Consider the following 19,441-nt stretch of genomic DNA (forward strand, 5'->3'; position numbering starts at 1 on the left):
GCTCTGTCACCCAGTCTGGAGTCCAGTGGCACCATCTTGGCTCACTGCAACCTCCACCTCCTGGGTTCAGGTGATCTTCCTGCCTCAGCCTCCCAAGTAGCTGGGACTACAGGCAGCACCACCACGCCCAGCTAGGGGTATCACCATGTTGCTTAGGCTGGTCTCGATCTTCTAGGCTCAAATGATCTGCCTGCCTCAGCCTCCCAAAGTGTTGGGATTATAGGCATGAGCCACTGCTCCTGGCCTGGACCTTATTTTAAAAGCCTTCTGAACTGGAGGCATTTACCAAGGTTAAAACCATCATACACCAGCTGAGGTTGAGACCTGTGCTCCTGGGATTTTATTGAACTCTGGGGTGGTAGACTTGCTTTTATATGGGCTCATTTTGTAGACTGGAGATCGCATACTCCCCTCCCTTCAATGCCAGCCCTGAAGTGAGGCCCAGACAATGTTCTAGATTGGATGGGCCAGAGATAATCTAACCAGGAAAGAGCATCTTTGTTTGGACCCCTTCTGTGTCCAGAGTATGCTTGGGCCCCTTACTTTGGACAGACTTCTTGTTTGTGGTTGTGCTTATTTTGTTTTTACTTGCCACTCAGCAGAATCAATATCACATAAGCACTCATTATCCTCAGGCCCTTGGCAGGCAGGACACTTGGTGAATCTGCTCCCTCGTGAAGTGCTCATGTCTGCAGATTATTTTCTGATGGCATCTGGCATGAGTTCCAGATTGATGGTCCAATAGCAGCTATTAATTGCTCCCTTTGGGCTTGTTTAATTATTGCTGGCATGGTGACTGACTAAGGAATTAGGAATCTCTTGTGCATTTATGGGGCAACAGCTCCCGGTGGCGTCCCAAAGCATTAATCTTTCATTTCCCTAGAATATCCTTGTTAAAAGTTTTGAGCATCATCTCAGAAGCTGGAGAATAACCAGCTAGACACCTCCACCTCCTGGGTGTCCAGTAGCATTTGGCTTCTCAGTTGATTCTTTCCAAGAATTGTAAAGGAAGTATCTAGTGCTTGTTGCCCACAGATCCAGGGGAATGTCAAGTTGATGTCGTAAGAGTACAGAAGCCCTACCAGCTGCTTCCGATTGTCTTGGAGGCAAGAGGGCAGAGAGAGCCTTATTCTGTGGCAGGGCAGCTAAAGAGTCACATCAGCACTCAGGAGGGCCTCTGAGGTGGTGAACTGAGGATGGTTAAGGTGTCATTTTCCCTGCCTAGAGACAGAGAGGGGGCAAGATAGTAGCCCTCAAAGACTCACCAAGTGCAGCCTAGTACTCATTCACTCAACAAGTGCTTAAAATTGTATTAAGAGCTAGAGAAAGGTGACTAAGACAGTCATCCTGCCCCCAGGAGTTAGTCTAGAGGGGGAGACAAACACATTAAACATGTAATTATAACATACAGCTGTCTAAGTGCAATTCTGTAGAGATGCAGGAAGCATTGGGAGAGCACAGTTGAGAGATGGGCTTGGGGAATATTGCCCAGAGAAGGAAATCTCTGCTGGCTAAAAGGGTATTTAGGAGTAGGACAGAAGTTTGGGAAAGAAAGCATTCCAGGTAGAGAGGACAGCATGAGCAGAGGCATTAAATCAAGACAGCATGATGTGTTCAGAGAACCCTCACAGAACTGCTCAGTGCCGTTGAAGTGTGAAGTGTAAGACAGAGACTCATGATAGGCAGGGCTAAAGTGGTAAGGAGGGCTTTGAATGCCATGTGGAAGAGACTGTACTTTATGTGTTTCATAGTCAGATTGTGAGTTGTGGGTAGGTCAGTCTGGCAACCACGGGAGGGACCAGAATTGGAGGTGGGCAGCTGAGTGGAAGGCCTTTACTCTGTGGTGGTGATGATGGGAGCCTAAACTGGGACAAGTTTGCACAATGGAGATGATGGGACAGTCAAGTAAATGTTAACTATTAATAAACAGTTAAACTTTAATGACTGATTAGATTTTATTTCGATTTTTGATGGCTGATTAGATTTTACATTGTGAGGATAGAGATGAGGGAGAAGGGAGGCATTGAGGATGGCACCCAGATTTCTAGCTTGCTAGATTAGAGTTAACTACTCTAACAAGGGAACACAGTAGAAGAAATACGTTAGAAGGAAAAGTGATGAGGCCACTTTGAGACACATGAGGTTGCAAAGACTGTTGAAGTCTGGGTGGAATGTCTAATGGGAGTTGAATATTTAAAGCTGAATCTCAAAGGAGAAGTCTGGGATGAAAATACATATTTGAGAGTCATCTATGCCTACTGTCAATAAAAATGTGAGCTTTTCTCCAGTCTCACAGCACAGCCCTTCAGTGATGGGGAGGGACAACTCCTAGGACTTACGTAATGTCACAAGGAGAGAAGCACGGTTGTTGAGAAGAGTAGTTAGTTGAGGGGGCCAAAAACAGATTTGTGGCAGAAGTGGACCCAAGGAAGTTAGGAGACAGTTGAGGAAGTGAGGAATCTGATTTGAGGCAGGAACACTAGAGATAACCTGGCAAAATCTCTCCCATATCTCTCCATAGATAACAAAACTGTGGCCCCAGAAGGTTAGAATTGTCCCAGATCACTCAGCTGCTCAAATAGCAGAGCAGCTTAGTGACTTGACTTTGTTTCACTAAGTTCTGGTCTCAGTTTTCCTGTGAATCCCCTGGGTGGCTGTTGGTTTCTTGATTTTATCTTTTGAAGGGGCAAGGGTGCAACTGCCCTTACCTACAGAATTATTAGATCACATGAGATGAGGGAATTGTACTTTACGTATGTTTAACCTATACTATTCAACTATACATATATACTCTTTTATACATTTTAAAGTACTATGAAATTAGGCTGGGCAGAGTGGCTCATACCTGTGATTTCACTGTTTTGGGAGGCCAAGGCAGGAGGATCAGTTGAGACCAGGAGTTCAAGACCAGCCTGGGTAACATAGCAAGACCTTGTCTCAACCAAAATAAAAAATTAAAATAGCCATGATGGCACACACCTGTAGTCTCAGCTACTTGGGAGGCTGACGTGGAAGGATTGTATCAGTCCAGGAGTTCAAGGTTACAGTGAGTTGTGGTCATGCTGGTGTACTCTGTCTCTAAAAAAATAATATGAGGGCTGGGCGCGGTGGCTCACGCCTGTAATCCCAGCACTTTGGGAGGCTGAGGTGGGCAGATCACGAGGTCAGGAGATTGAGACCATCCTGGCTAACACAGTGAAACCCCATATCTACTAAAAATACAAAAACTTAGTGGGTGTGGTGGCGGCCGCCTGTAGTTCCAGCTACTTGGGAGGCTGAGGCAGGAGAATGGCGTGAACCCGGGAGACGGAGCTTGCAGTGAGCCAAGATTGCACCACTGCACTCCAGCCTGGGCAACAGAGCGAGACTCTGTCTCACACACACACACACACACAAATAAATAAAAGTATGAAATTGTATTTTGCATATGTACTTAGAAGCTAACTTGAGTCAAATGTGACTCCTGGAGTAGGTCATTCCAGTTACCACTTACAGAGTCTTTCTCCTGTGCCAGGTACTGTGCAAAATCCCTTTTATTCTGTTTAAGAGGTAGATATTATCCATATTTTGTAGATGAAGACACTGAAGTTCAAAGAAGTTTCATAGCTTGCCCTGGTTGGGCACAGTGGGTCACACTGTGGGAGGACAAAGTGGGAGGATTGCTTGAAGTCAGGAGTTCAAGATCAGCCTGGGCAACATAGCAAAGCCCCATCTCTACAAAGAGTGAAAAAAAAAAATTAGCCAAGCATGGTGGCACATGGCTGTAGTCCTAGCTACTTGGGGGCTAAGGTGGGAGGATTATAGAACTGCAGGGAGCTATAATCACACCACTGCACTCCAGCCTGGGCAGCAGAACGAGAATTTTCCGACTGTATCATGAAAAGTAACAGGATTCAAATCCAGGTCATCCCTGATTCCAAAGCCTGTGCTGTTCTGGAAAGTTTAAAATGCTACTCAGATGTAAGGGATTTGTCACCAGGTTGTGTCCAAGATGACAGATTCCTTGTCTCTGTGTTGTGCACAGTCTCTCTTTCCCTCTGTGAAGCCTTGGACTTCAGATGTTCACCGCACATACGTGGTTCAGCTGGTTTCATTAGGTTGTGCAGAATAGGGAAGCATTGTGTAATGTTCAACCAAAGCCAGTCAGATAAATCAAGTTGGACCTTCTCAAGTTAGAAAAAGAGATTTGTTTTCTTTGTAAGGAGATGGGCAAACATGGTAGAAAAACCTGTATGTTGGAGGTCACATGTCTGGGTTTGAATTTGGGTCCTGCTACTTTCTGTGTAACCTTGAGCCAGTTGGTCTCAAATTCTTAATTCCCTCAATCAGTTAAACAGGTATAATATTTACCTCCAGTGGTTATTGAGAATAGTAAGTGAGAGAATGTGAGAAAAGTGCCTGGCATATAAGAGATGCGCAGTAATGTTTTTCATACCTGTTCCCTGAGTGAATATAACACTTAGGACACCAGACATTTCCAAGAAGCAGAGAAGATTTGGGTCGTGGGGAGGGAACTCTCAAAGGCTAAGTCCAAAGAGGTGTTTTTTCCTACTAGCTGGACAATCAAATGAGTTGTAAAAAAGCTGAACAACTCAAAAATAGCATTGGGCTGTGGGTAGCCTAGACCTCTATGTCAAGTTCTAGCCTTCAAAGCGTGAGAGGGGACAACATTGGGAGGACAGCTCATGGATCTAGAGCAGACTGAGGTCATTATGATTCCTCCCAAAAGAGGATAGAAGCACTGAGGCACTGAGGATGTACCTCCATTTGAAAGCAAGGAGAGGCAGGACTTGCAGGACTTGTAGACCCTCTCCCTGGCTGATAGAACTTGTGAGAGATGTGTGCCTGTGCCAAACGTCAGTTTATCTTTCTATAAAGTAGGGGTCATGCCTCTCCCACATGTGTCTGGAAGTAGGAAGGGATTCATTAAGTTTTATGGCTTTATAACAAGCTGTTAGATGTGTCATGAGATTCATGGAAAGCCAGAGCTGGGCCCTAGGCCGGTGTACTGGGTTCTGCCCCCCAGAATGGCCTCTGCTGTCCCTTTGGGCAGCCCACAGTATCTATTAAGCTTTTTCTGTGTGCCAGGCCTACTTGTCTAGGAACAAGTGTATTCAAGGCAAAATCCTCAAGGAGCTTATAGTCTAGTTCAGGAAATAATATAAAATGTGAAAAATGAATAACAATATGAGACAGAAGTGACTTTTCCATGAAATCTTGTAATTGAAGGGTCTGGCACCATCCTGGCCCAGAGTAGATGTTTATAAGCTTCAGGTTCCCGCTTCTTTGTAAATACAAGAGTCATCACAAGGCAAAACAGGTCCCCCAGTTGGCACAATGCATGGTACATAGAAGACATGAATGTTACTGAGTGTGGTGGCCTACGCCTGTAATCCCAACACTTTGGGAAGTCAAAGTGGGTGGATTGTGTGAGCCTGGGAGTTCAAGACCAGCCTTGGCAACGTGGTGAAACCCGTCTCTACCAAAATAAATTTACACAGGCATGATGGTGTGTGCCTGCAGTCCCAGCTGCTGGGGAAGCTGAGGTGGGAATATCACCTGAGCCCAAGAGGTCGAGGCTGCAGTGAGCCTAGATCTTGCCACTGCACTCCAGCCTGGGTGATGGAGTGAGACCCTGTCTCAAAAAAAAAAAAAGGACACAAATGCTGTTCAAAGAGTGATTGAATATGAGTGCTAATGGGAGGTTAGAGCAGAAAACCCACAGAAATTCAGAGGAAGGATGCACAGAGATCTGGGTGGTTTGGGAGAGGTTCCATGAGGAAGGTTGAAATGGTACTGATTGGTCCTAAAGGATGCATACAATTTGGAAAGGTGCAAGGGCTAATACAATTAATTGTCTCAGAGGAGACATTGTGAGGAGTTAAAAGCTCAGACTTTGGGTCAGACCTGGGTTCAAATCCCAGCTCCACCATATGCTTGCTTTGTGATATGGGGCAAGTTCCATGGCCTTTCCAGACCTTTGTTTCCTTGCTTGTAAAATAGGGATAATGATAGTCCCTACTTCATAAGACTTTGTATCATCGTTTTGAGAATTAGATGAGATAATTCATATAGAGTGCTTATCACAGTTCTGTCAACAAATGTTAGCTTTTTTCATTATTACTGTTTTCATTTTAGTAGTAGTATTATTATTATCCTACTTATGCCACCTACTTACTTAACTCATCATATCCTTTATCACCCAACTTTTCTGCCTGCTGTAATTTCCTCATACATACTTTCATGCCTTTGTAGTAAATCACTTGCAGACTCCTGGATTTGTAATGGTGTTTTGTGTTGCCATGTATTTGCAAATACTGTCTCCTTGCCTAGAATATCACCATCTTCCCTTCTGCTCTTGCCTTTTTCCGATTCCTTCCCGCTTGATGTTTAAGACTAATTCTAGGTAGGGCGCTGTGGCTCATGCCTGTAATCTTAAAACTTCGGGAGGCCGAGGTGGGTGGATCACTTGAGTCCAGGAGTTCGAGACCAGCCTGGCCAACGTGGCAAAACCCTGCCTCTACTAAAAAAACAAAAATTAACCAGGTGTGGTGGTGAGTGCCTGTAGTCCCAGCTACTTGAGGGGCTGAGGCAGGAGGATTGCTTGAACCTGGGAGTTCGAGGCTGCAGTGAGCCAAGATTGTGCCACTGCACTTCAACCTGGATGACAAAGTGAGACCCTGTCTCAAAAAAAAAAAAAAAAAAAATTGCTGGGTGCGGTGGCTCATGCCTATAATCCCAGCACTTGGGGAGGCTGAGGTGAGTGGATCATGAGGTCAGGAGCTTGAGACCAGCCTGGCTAACATAGTGAAACCCCATCTCCACTAAAAATATAAAAATTAGCTGGGCATTGTGGCGTGTGCCTGTAGTCCCAGCTCCTCAGGAGGCTGAGGCAGGAGAATCACTTGAACCCGGAAGGCAGAGGTTGTGGTAAGCCAAGATCACACCACTGCACTCCAGCCTGGGCAACAGAGTGAGACTCTGTCTCAAAAAAAAAATAAAATAGGCTAGGCACGGTGGCTCACACCTGTAATCCCAGCACTTTGGGAGGCCAGGGCAGGCAGATCACAAGGTCAGGAGATCGAGACCGTCCTGGCTAACACTGTGAAACCCCATCTCTACTAAAAATACAAAAAATTAGCCAGGCATGGTGGTGGGCACCTGTAGTCCCAGCTACTCGGGAGGCTAAGGCAGGAGAATGGCATGAACCTGGAAGGCGGAGCTTGCAGTGAGACGAGATCGCACCACTGCACTCCAGTCTGGGCGACAGAGCGAGACTCTGTCTCAAAATAAATAAAATAAAATAAAATAAATCCTGTGACATTTCTTTCAGGAAGCCTTACGCCTTACTTGACTCCACAGTCTAATTAGATGTTACCTCCTTGGGATCCCACAGTACTGTATGTGCCTCTTTCACAGCAGCGCTGTCTATACTGACCCCTGATTTGCATGTCTGTCTTTCCTCAGGATATAAACTTTCTGAATGTAGTGACCATACTCTGTTTATTTTGATATTGCCAAATTCTAGCTTGTGCTTCGCATAGAGTTGTTTCCCAGCTAAATGTTGAATAAAAAACCAAACCAAAGAAACATAGCTAGTATTATGTGTGACATTTACTATATAGGTTCTGATTTAAATTCTTTACATATATTAACTTATTTAATAATCACAGCAACACTATGGGGTAAGTACTATTATTCCTGCCTCCATTTTACAGGTAAGGAAACTGAGGCTTGCAGAGATTAAATAACTCTCCCAAAGCCACACAGCTAGTAAGTGGTGAAGCCAGTATTCAAACCCAGGCAGTGTGGCTTCACAGTTAGTGCTTTAACTACTACATTGTATATGTGCCTCTAGGAGTGTCACTGGGATTTATGATAAACATATATATTGATTGTCCGAGAAAAGGTGAAGAAACTTTAACCATAAGTCGCAATTCCATGAACACATTTTAAAATAATTAGTAAATGTGCAGAGACACTGTTGGGAGAGTGTGTTACTACTCTCATTTATGAAAGATTTGCTAGAGATGGTAGATTTCACCTGTTGTGAATTGGAGGAGAAGCATGGCTGGCAATTTGAAAGGAGGTAATGTCTCTGGGGTACAATGGAGTAGACAACTTAGGGTTATATGAATGAATATATGAAGGAATATGTGAATGGAGAAATTCAATTTGCCCAATCTTTATTGCTCACCTATTATAGTGGTAAACAAGCTGATGATGATTCCTGTGCTTAGAAGCCTGTGTTCTAGCAGGTTATAAGAAGATGAGTCTGGTTAAAGAGAAGAGCAGGGAAGTGGCTTAGATTATGGCATAAACTGAAGACAGAGTTGAAACTCAGAATGAAAAGTAGGAGTTTGCTGAGGGGAAAGCAATATATAAAGTGATTTGGGCTGTAGAACATAAGACAGATTATAGATAAGAGAGCCCAGAAATAGTAAGGACAGTGGTAAAAAGTTAAAGGATCCTCCCTTTCCCCAGTTAGCCAGGAGACTGAGTAAGGGACTTGGTGGTAGGAGTGGTAGGAGCAGGATCAATCACTTATTAAGCACCTGCACATGATTCAAAGAAGGGTAAGACATGGCCCCTTCCCTTAAGGAGTTTATGTTCTTTCTAGTTGTGAATAGAGAAAACATGTGCAAAAAAACCCCCACTATGAAACATTCAATTTGTGCTAAAGGTCCATGGTATCAGTGTCCTGGTATTTTCTCTCTTGTTATTTCATCCATGTGGATTTCATTTCCAAAGTCACTTCATGGTCTAAAATAGTTGTTGAAGGTTCAGCCACTGTCTGTATTCCAACTAGCTAGAAGCAGAAAGCAGAAAAGAAGGGTATATTCCCTCCCTTTAGTGACACTTCTCAGAAGTTGTGCACACGACTTCTGTTTACATCCCACATGGTCACATAGCCATACCTAAATGCAAGGGAAGCTGAGAAATATATCAATTCTAGGTTGTCAAGTGTCCAACTCAACAGTGGAGGTTCACTACTAAGGAACAGGAGAAGAGGTCAGGGGATAACAGGCAGGTCTCTGCCATTTTATTCTTTAAATATTATGCTTAGAGCTCAAGAGAGGGGCTGATTATTTTAGGTTGGGTAGTCATAGAGCTGCTGGATTTTAAGTCAGGTAGTAAGTAGTAGGTAGAGAGTCAGAAGATCGGGGAAACATCAGTAACAAGCAAATCCTAGAGTTAAGGAGTGGGAAGAGTGGCTGTCCCAGGAGAGAGAGATTCCATAGAGTGGGAGAGGATGAGGCTGGTCAGAGAAGCTGGGGCCAGCCTGGAGAGAATCTTACCTCAGAAGCTCTTACTGTAAGATGCTGAGAGCAACAGGCCAAGGAGCTCAGGTTTTCTCATATAAATGGCAAGGAGTCAAAAAAGATTTCTGAACCAAGGAGAAACATGATTTATGTGCTTAGAAGTTTGAAAGTTTCATTCATGTGCAGGATGGCAGGGAGGAAAGTACTGGAAGTAGGGATGCCAGCTAGAAGCTTATCCCAGAGGGCGGCGAGTGAACAATAACGGCCCATCCAGGTGGTGACAGTGGGAACAGAAGGGCAAGTATAGATGAGAGACCTTGGGAGGGAGACTCACTGGGCCTGTTGGTATGGGGAGAGAGGGAGATGTGACCCCAGAAATACTGTGTCCTCTGAAAGGTAGCACTGCCCATTGGGCTCCCAGGTGGGAGGACAGAGCCTCATGAAGAGAGGGAGGTCGTTGGTTGGCTGCAGGGAGAATGCGAGGCTCTGCCCCAAGACTCCTTGGCTTTGGAAAATAAGCTGCCCCCAGCGGAATAGTTTCCATTCTGCGTAACTGGGGAGTGTGTGGGTCTGGCTAACCACGAGGAGGGGCCGAGGAGCCAATAGACAGATCAAGTTGCTGTGGCAGTAGCTTTTTACTAGGGCCTGGGTGCTCAGTTGGGAAGCGCTGACAGAAGCTCCTATTGGAGATTATGTATTTTTTGACTGGGCAGGCCAGAAAGGGTGGCCTTAATCAGGGTTTGGGGGCCTCAGGGTTACCCGCAGAGGTTATCTGATGTCACGTATGAGGCCAACAGTGTGGCAAAGGGAAGAGTTTGAGGCTTTACCAACTTTGGGGACATGGCCAATTTCCTTTGCCTTCTCAGGATCCAGTGGAGGAATTCTCTAGGGTGAAGAAGAGGCCCTGGGGGTATAATTGTATTTAGAAAAAGCCATCTCTTTGTTTGAATGATGCTGGCCTTTTAGGACCTCTCCTTTATCCAACTTCCCTGGTGTGAACTGCAGAGCTCAGCCAGAGACATCTGGTGAATCCATTTCTTTTTCTTCCAGGCTGCTCAGGGACTTGGCCTGTAACTGCTCAGCAAGTCATTTCTGGTTACAGAGTCCTCAGTGACCACAGAAGCACGTTCTCCAGACATGGTTTCGAGCCTGTGAGAGCTGGCTTTTCCCTGGCAGCTCATCCCCAAAGTGGTAGTTTCAATTAAACAAAAACAGCAAGCCAGATCTAAGCTACTACAGACACTTAAGGAGCACCCACTTTTCTTATGCCTTTTGTCATGTGGTTCCTAAGCAGTTTGTTCAGATGTCTAATAGTGCAGCTGGGGCCTAGAGAAAGCTGTGTGTGGCTAGACTTGTATTATACTCACATGCTCCTGCGTGTGGGATGACATAAGGAGGGAGATGAGCAGTAATGGGGAGCTGCCCTGGGGAGGCTGTAGAGTTGGGCAGGACCAGGGCTGGAGGCCTAGAGTCCAGGGAGGTAACTGCTGCCTTCCACCCTTTCTATTCTTGAGTACTTTGGTGTGGTAGTGGGGTGGTACAGCTGAGGTGTTTGCCGCTACTCTATCAAGGCAGGGCAGGGGGTTGCCTGTCCTTCCAGCCAAGTGTCATTGACTGTTCTGTGATTTCCTTTCTGCCACAGGATATAGATCTTTGCCCAGAACCTTTCACAGTTGACTCAGCCCATTTCAGGCTATCTGTCTCAAGTTATCTTCTCCAAACCTGGGCTCTGGAGAGGAGGATAGGAGGGAGTCAAGGCAAGGAGAGCAGTCTTGAGCTTTGTCTCCCCAGGTTGGTGGTGAAGCCAGGCTTGGCCTTGGTCTGTGAGAGATCTGACCATCCATCTGTTCCATTTCCTCCCCTGTGCTACCCCAGCCAGTCACAATGCTGGGGAAAAGTGTGGGTGTTTGGAGGGGCTGCCGTGCTTCCCATGTCTGGACCTTTTAAAATTTTAGCTCTTGGACCTTTGATTAAACTCTCTGATTTTTTTGATTCCCTTTTACAAACGATTGCAGTTTTGTGGGGAGTTAGAAGGAGCTGTGCTGGAACAATGAGATAAACAAACAGTGACATGGAGGCTGCGGCGGTGGCGGTGGCAGCAGCAGCAGCGTAGGCAATGGGCTGGGCCGGCTGGCCTGCCGTCTGGGCGGGCTGGGTGGAGGAGGACTCCCGCCCTGCACACTAGCCAGCTGGCTTGTGTTAAAGCGCTGGCTGAAAATAACTCTCATTGTCTGGGAGCTGCTACTGCGGCAGGACTGGCTGTGGCCGCCAAAGGGCCAAGGCAGCAGGAGCTGGTAGCTCCCACCTCCTTGGGCTCTCGCCCTTTGGGAGCAGTGCCCAACTGGCCACAGCTGTGCCTACTGCCCACCAGTAGAGACATGTGGAGGCCATTCCTTACACGCTGTCCTTTTGGCAGCTAGTAATGGGGCTTTGTGCCTTGTGTTGCCTGCTTTGCCATTGGCTTGGGGTAGATCTGTTGGTTTGTGAGGGGGATCCTAGTGGGAACATGGGAACATGGGGTGGGAGCACAGTGTCACAGCTCCTCCTTCAGCAGTCTTCTGGACTTCCAAATTTTGTGTCCTCTTGCCACTTTCCATCTCTGCTCATCTGCTCAATGGGCTGATTTGTGGATGCCAGGGAGGACTTGGACCTGCGGTCAGGGGCTCAGCAGCACGTTGAGAAGTGTGTGGTGCCCAGGACAGCATTCATTTAATCTGTGGGGCAGTTTTAGATTCAGTTTCTCAGGACTCCCTGTTCCCATGGGCTGAGCCTGGGGGCTGAGGCTACCATACTTGGAGAAGACAGCCATAGGAAACCTGGTGGGAGGTGGTTCAAGAGGGAAAACATTAATAAAACTGCCTCTCACTTTCTGTATTTTCTCAAAACAAACAGTCCCTGCTGGAGCTTCCCTAAAGCCTCCAGTTTCTTTCCCAGGAACGTTACAAATGTCTCTCTCCCTGTCTCTCGAAGCTGTGCCATTTTGGTGTCTGTTCCTAAGATTTATCATGATTGGGACCAACAAAAACAGTTGGGAATTTTTGGTGGTTCCTATTTCTGTTTGTTGGGTTTTCCCCAGGCCTGGCTCAAGAAGACTGTCAGAGTAGGGGCGAGTCCCAGAGCAGAGCTCACAGCATGGAAGGAAACTCCGAACCCTACCGGCATTTCCCTTCCCCTGCAGTGGGAAGGAAACGAGGAGGGGCTCACTGGGCTGAGGGTACAGGTCGGGAAAGGGAAGGGAACCTCTGCCACCAGCGCTGCCTCCCTCCTCCTTGGCTTGACTGGGGCTGTCAGGGGTCAGGTGGAGAGTTAGGAAACCTTGCTGGAGGAACCGGGCCCTTGCTCACATGCACCTCACTGTGCAGGGAGATTTGCCTGGCCTCAAACTGGCAGTAAAACCGGAGCAACCTTGCTGGAGAAGCACCAGCTCCATGCTTTTAGGCCTCTTCCCATTATAGGTTTTTATTATTAGACGTTTTGCTGGTTCCCTGTGATTTAGGAATCACTCCCAGAGTTGCTTTCAGTTTGAATTCATCTTCCGCTTTTCCTCACATCTCCTATTGTAACTGTTTCGGCTGTGACTTACCTCCCTTCTTCCTTGGAGTCTCCTGCCATGTCCCCTACCCCTCAGGATAATGATAATTAAATTGGCGCCTAGTCTTAGAGGAAGCCAGAGCAGTATCAGTGAAGGGATAATGGATTGCTCTGTAGTCAGAATGTTGAGAAGCAATTGCTGAAGGTGGGATGGAGGCAGAGAGAGAGACAGCCTAGAAGCAAAAGGGCAGGTCCCTCAGACATCAGAACATGACACAAGATTTTCAGGAGGAAGTGGGGCGGGGACTGTGTTGAACACCCACAGTGTTCCAGACACATACAGACATAAAATATTTATCATTTAATCCTCAGTTAAAACCCTGTGAAGTAGTGAGATTATCTCCAGTTTATGGATGCGTTCACCAAGGCTCCATAACTCTGAAGAGCCCAAAGTTGATCTTGGGCCCTCTGACTTCACCCACATTTAGGGCCCTCTCCTTTCCAAGACAGCCACTGCCTCCTTTCTGCTCAGCAAGGGTCTCAATGAGGAGTTAGCAAGAACTTAACTCAGCTTCTGCCTTCTTGGAGCCTATAGTCTCTGTGGAACCACTGAAGAAAAAATATCAAGGAAACAAACCCTTTTGACTGAGACCGGAACTGTGTCAAGTTTGCTCCTTTGCTGTCCCCGGAACTCAGGAAGTTGTCATTCCTAAGGGCAGAGTGGCTTCCTCAGGACATTGGAGCCCTGCCAGACTCACACACATTATCAGGTGGAGGCAAAAGCCCTGATGCCCTTGTCTAGCAGGAAGACAACTGTCCGGGCCAGGCTCTGGTTTATGCCCCCTTGGCAGGTGGCTCCCACTGGCAGCCAGTGACCCGTTTCTTCTGAGAATGCTGGAGCTTGGGGAAATTCCCCTTACCCATCTCCTTCCCCATCACACTTCAGCCCAGAAGAAGCAGAGAAGTCTGAGACCACTGTCAAGAAAGTGCCACCCAAAGCTCTAGACAGGAGGATGTGGCTATGGTCAGAGCAGATTCATGCCTCTACCACCTGTTTCCATAATTTGGGGTCACTCCTTCCTGGGGATCTAGAGTTTGACCAGGTCCCTGCTGTGCCTCTTCCATGCTCTTAGGCTGGGACTACCCAAGGGAGTGACTTTGCCCAGTTTTTCAAACCGAGGGGACCAAGTGTTTCCTCCTCAGTTCACCTGGTGGAGAAGTGTGAGCCACCGCAGCTGACAGTGGGTGGCTACGGGAGGAAGTTGGCATAGACAGGATGCGATGTCTGCCACAGCAGTGACAGGCTGCCCCCTCCCCCATTCCAGCAGCTTTCTTCCAGGGGAGACAACAGAACTATTTTCATGGCACAGACTTAGGAGAAATGGTCAGATGGCAGCGATGTGTTTAGGATATGCACAGAGCCAGGACCAGTCCTGAGGACTGTTTCTGCTCAGTTCTGTCTTGAGTTCGGCTGGCAGCAGCGTGGCCCCAGTTAGGCTGAGTTAGGAGACCTGCTCTGGGTTGACCTTTGAGTCCTTGTTTTGTTGAGGCCTCTTGCTCCTGTCCTGCTGTCCACACGGGTATGCTGAGATTGACCCTTAACAAAGTAGTTTCAGAGAGAACATTCCAGGCTTGTGTTTGACCATCTTGCCATCCATACTACATAGACTATGAGGAGGACTCAGCCTCACTTTCCTGTGGAAGTTCAGGCAGATGCATGGGGCAGCAGGAACCATAGGGAGAGGTGTGAGGTGGGGCTCTCTTCCCCTTCTTTGTTTCTCTCACCTGCCCCACTTTCTTCTCTCACCTGCCCCACTTTATAAATTCTTCCATGTATAAATTCCAACCGAAGACTTCAACCCTACTTCCTTTTTGAGCCATAGTGACCTCGTTTCCAGCTATTAGCTGGGCTTGTAGCTCAGACCTGGGACCTCTTACACATGGTTTATTATCACCTTACTGCCCCCACTAGATGCATGTTGGGAGCTGGAGATGGTAAGAATAGACATAGCACTTTAGGGGCTAGATGAGTATACAGCTGATTTAAGAGTATATCTGCATTATATTTATAATAAATAGATAGTGTGACAGAATAAATGTTTAAGGATTTTCTTTTGGTTCCATCAAAAGTTGGAGGACCTCCTTCTAGGATTTGTTTGCTTCTTCTGGAATAATGCAGGGCCTATGTGACTCCTCAGACACCCTGGATGCACACAGTTCGTGTCCCCAGGGATGAGAATGCCAAGAACTGGGCAGAGGTAAATGAAGTAGTCATGCTTGGGTTACCAGAGAGTTAGAGCTGAACTTGGACAGTAGCTAAAGGAGAGAAGGATGAGAGGCAGCCTTCTAAGTGGCTGGCACTATGCTCGGGAAGAAGCTGAATTTGTGGGAAGTCACATGGGTTATCATGCAGCTGCAACACCTCGGGTAGGGGATCATATTTGATTCAATATTACAAGGGAGCAGGTACAGTGATCTGATTAAAGTGTCAGACTGCCTTTATTCTTTTTTGTTTGTGTGTTTTGTTTTTTTTTTGAGATGGAATCTTTCTCTGTTGCTCAGGCTGGAGTGCAGTGGCGTGATCTTGGCTCACTGCAGCCTCCACCTCCTAGGTTCAAGCAATTCTTGTGCCTTGGCAACCTGAGTAGCTGGGATTACAGGTGTGCACTACTGCACCCAGCTAATTTTTGTATTTTTGGTAGAGACGGGATTTCGCTATGTTGGCCAGGTTGGTCTTGAACTCCTGGCCTCAAGTGATCTGCCTGCCTTGGCCTCCCAAAGTGCTGGGATTACAGGTGTGAGCTACTGCATCTGGCCCAGACTGCCTTTAGAGGTAAGGGCTGTGACCTGGAACAAAGACAGCCAGACTGATGAGAAGAAAGGTTTGGCTGAATGGGGATAAAGGTAGGGAATGTAGCTTCTAGCATGGGTAGGGCTAGTCCATGGATGAAGTCCTTAGGCTTCACCCACTTATTCTCTCATACCTTATTCAGTCACCAAACAGTGGTGAACAAAATAAAATGATTCCTGGGCTGTCCTTCAAATAGCCTATATTAGAGTGGCTTGCCAAGGGGTTAGGGTGCTTTGCGGTGTCTTAATTAATTAGGAGATGTGTCATTAGTAATTTGCTACTAACAATTAAAGTCTGGTACTTTTGTGAATTTTTGCCTAAATATTTTTTTCCTAAAAACATTTAAGCAGTTATCTTCATGCTAATGTTCTTCTCATTCACTTGTATGCTGATATGGGCAAGAGGGTCATGGTTATAGCATCTACATAGGTTGTGGGTGGCTCAGGATGGGAGTAGATGTTGTAGGCAAGTTACCTGTCTCTCAGGTTGTGGGGTTTTGCAAACTGAAAAAAATTGCTGCTTTAACCTGGTGTTTTTTCAAATTTTTTGACCCGTCTCATGTTCCCATCACATTTTATGGTATGATGTATGTATATGACACATTTGTGTATATACATAAAATATAAAAGAAACTAAAGCTTCACAAAGCATTATTTATACTTCCTATTTGCAATGATTTCTGGTATCTTCTATTCTATTTTAATCTGCTCGTTTTCATTTAAAATAGAGTTAATTTTGACTCATTAAATTGATTCTACGACCAGAGGTTTGGAAAACATTGCTCAACCAAACTCAACTAAATACGAAAGGGAGGCTGGAAGACTGCTCCACTTTTCCAAGCTTGCCTTATCAGCGATGGAGTGTCAGGGTGAAGTCTGAGGGCCCAGTAGCGGAAAGGTGTGGGCGGTCTAGTCTTTCTCTTTTCCAGATGAGGGGAGGTTTCAGCCTTGTTGACTCAGGTTCTCTCCTCAGAGCTCCATGAACCTGCCTCCAGACAAGGCCCGGCTTCTGCGGCAGTATGACAATGAGAAGAAGTGGGATTTGATCTGTGACCAGGTATGGGGTTTCGGAAAGAGGAGGGAGGTGGGAAGTTGTGTCTTGGGCTGGCTAAGGCTGTGGGACCAAAGGCATTGAGTACAGCTCTGGGTCCCTTGAGGAACCCTGCGTTATGTTTATAATAAGCTTGGCCTCATCTGTGTTCACTTTCTTTTCCAAGAAGATTATCGTAACAGAGACAGAACTAGCAGGCCAAGTTCTCCTCTAGCTCCCACAAAGAGCTATCTTGATTTCTTCCAATGGGCAATAGTATAAGGGGGTTTATGTAAATCGGGGTATAGGATTGGCTGTGCAGGTTCAGGGCTATGCCTGGCAGGGTGCTCAAAGGACTGTTGATCTCTCACTCTGTCTTAGCCCTGGCAAATAGCAGGGTCTTTCTCATTATCTCGGGGCCTCTAAGAATGAGAAGCCCCAGGCTCTAGTCTTTTGTTCCCAAATCTCAGAAGAGTCAAGATCTGAAAACTCTCCCTACATGAACTGTGTTGAAAGCTAGAACAGAATAGAAATTATTACTTTGCTCAGAGTTGAGAATCTTCTAACACATATGACCTGCATGCATTTGAACACTCTTTCCCTTGCATGCATTTGAAGATCATGAGTCACAAGTCTGTGAACTCAGACAGGCCTGTATGCAGGGCTGGGAGAGTTGCCTTTTACCTTTTTACATCTTGGTAGAGATGGAAGTATCTGGCAGTGTGGGTAGTGTGTTTACCCAGCACTTTGCCATGTACAGTTTTATTACTTCTTTTCAGGCTCTGGGTGAAATAATAATAGGTAATGTTTATTATTTCATTGTGTTGGACCATTCAATGAATGGATATTCATTGAATATCCATTGTTATGGACCAAGTACTCAACACACTGAAATACCTCATTTAGTCATCACAGAACCCTCTGAGGAAGGCAGTGTTGGCATTTTACAGATGAAGAACCCAAGGCTCAGTAACTTGCCTAATGCTAGTAGGTGATGAAGCCAGGGCTGAGCTCAGGCAAGCAGATGCCAAGTCTGTGCTAACTGTTCTGTTCCACTGCCTCCCCAGGTCATGCTGCTTGACATAAGCTAGGAGTATGCTTCTTAGTCCAAGTCCCTTCTCCACCAAAGGTCCATTTCCTTGTGTTCTGCATTAAGAGGAGTTGGTTAGCACCTGCTTGGAGTTTGGAGAATAGTAACCCTTTGGTGTTGAGGTTCTTTAATTGATGATCTCTCAGTCTTTTCTAGGTCAATTTCAGCTGTTTCTCAGACCTTTCATTTTTTTCTTCCATTTGTTTTTAGGTCCTATTCTCTAACATTATATCATTCTCCTGGACATTTTTCAGCCCCTCCACCTACCAGCTCTTCAGATATCTTGGTGGTGGCAGCCCTAATAAGACCAGAATGCAAAGGGGTACTCCCTTAGTTTCTTTTTGGGTCAGATGAAGGGGTTGGGCCAAAGTAGGGTGTGGTCCCAGGCTCTATGTAGAAGGGAATCGAGGGATGACCTTGCTGAACGCAGCCTTCAGTATTTGAGGTTGCTTTGGATTGCTGGGGTCTGGGCAAGGAGCAGTGTTTGCAGCCCTGAGCTGTGTCAGCTCAGCAAAACCATTCCAGTCCCAACCGCAGAGTTCATTGCTGAGAAAGTTGGATTCTATAAGGCCAAGCTCCTCTCCCCTTGGCATTCCTAACCCATATCCATTAGTTGGCCAGGCAGTGAACAGAATTTCCCAATCATATCTTTTTTTCTTAGAGAGGGATCACACTCTGTTGCCCAGGCTGCAGTGCAATGGCATGATCATATCTTACTGTAGCCTCAAACTCCTGGGCTCAAGGGATGCTCCCACCTCAGCCTAAGTAGCCAGGGCTACAGGCATATGGTAACCACCATGCCTGGCTAATTTTTTAAAGTTTTTTTGTAGAGACAGAGTCTTTCTATGTTATCCAGACTATTCTGAAACTCCTGGCTCAAGCAGTCTTCCTGCCTCAGCCTCCTAAGCCCAGTGAATTATGTCTTTGTTTTGGGTGCTGTTCACAACTCTGTAATCTCCAATATCTTTGTAGCAAGCAGCACACTTTAAAAATACTTTTTGACGTAGAGAAACATTTTAGGGTCAGGGAGCACTAATTGGAGAAGTAGGAGATGGCAACAGATGGCAACACCTGGGGATAAGTCAAGGAAGGTAACCTCAAGTTTAGGTGATGTCTAGAGCCAGGTGACAACTTGAAGAGGCTGAGTCCCCTCACACTGAACACTATGAGTGCTCTTCTTCCTCAGTGCCCTCCTCAGGTCTCTGGTTGTCTTTGTGGATATGCATATGCATGTTTCCCTTACAGGAACGATTCCAGGTGAAGAATCCTCCCCACACTTACATTCAGAAACTCCAGAGCTTCTTGGACCCCAGTGTAACTCGGAAGGTGAAGTATGAGGCAGAGAGGCCCCGTCTTGCCACCCTTTATAGTCCTGTGGGGTTTGGGGGCAAACCCTTTGACTTGGATATTGGACATCTGTTTCTGAGCATTGGGAGCTGGATTTCAGGGTTCTGTGGCCAGGGGCCTGGAATGGCTGGCCAGTAATGGAGGGAAAATCTATAACTGCCCTCTTGTATTCCTCTCCTTTTCTACCCTTTTTTACAGAAGTTCAGGAGGAGGGTGCAGGAGTCAACCAAAGTACTAAGGGAGCTGGAGATCTCTCTTCGCACCAACCACATTGGGTGAGTTGGATTGGCCACAGTAGCCTCTTCACCTGGCCCCAGGCTGTTGGCTGGG

The 19,441-nt window shown here is 46.4% G+C and overlaps 1 protein-coding gene across 3 annotated transcripts in view; it reads left to right on the forward strand.

The window, feature by feature from the left end:
• The window catches only part of FMNL3 (formin-like 3), a 69,172-nt gene that overhangs the window by 22,023 nt on the left and 27,708 nt on the right, over positions 1-19,441 (forward strand). For all 3 annotated transcript variants that reach the window (XM_011936169.1, XM_011936168.1, XM_011936170.1), the window contains exons 2-4: positions 16,618-16,701; positions 19,010-19,090; positions 19,310-19,386. In XM_011936169.1, the coding sequence (XP_011791559.1) occupies positions 16,618-16,701; positions 19,010-19,090; positions 19,310-19,386 (242 nt within the window). The remainder of the gene's footprint in view (positions 1-16,617; positions 16,702-19,009; positions 19,091-19,309; positions 19,387-19,441) is intronic.

Source organism: Colobus angolensis, unplaced genomic scaffold (genome assembly GCF_000951035.1).
Source record: "Colobus angolensis palliatus isolate OR3802 unplaced genomic scaffold, Cang.pa_1.0 Scaffold151, whole genome shotgun sequence".
Lineage (NCBI taxonomy): Eukaryota > Metazoa > Chordata > Mammalia > Primates > Cercopithecidae > Colobus > Colobus angolensis.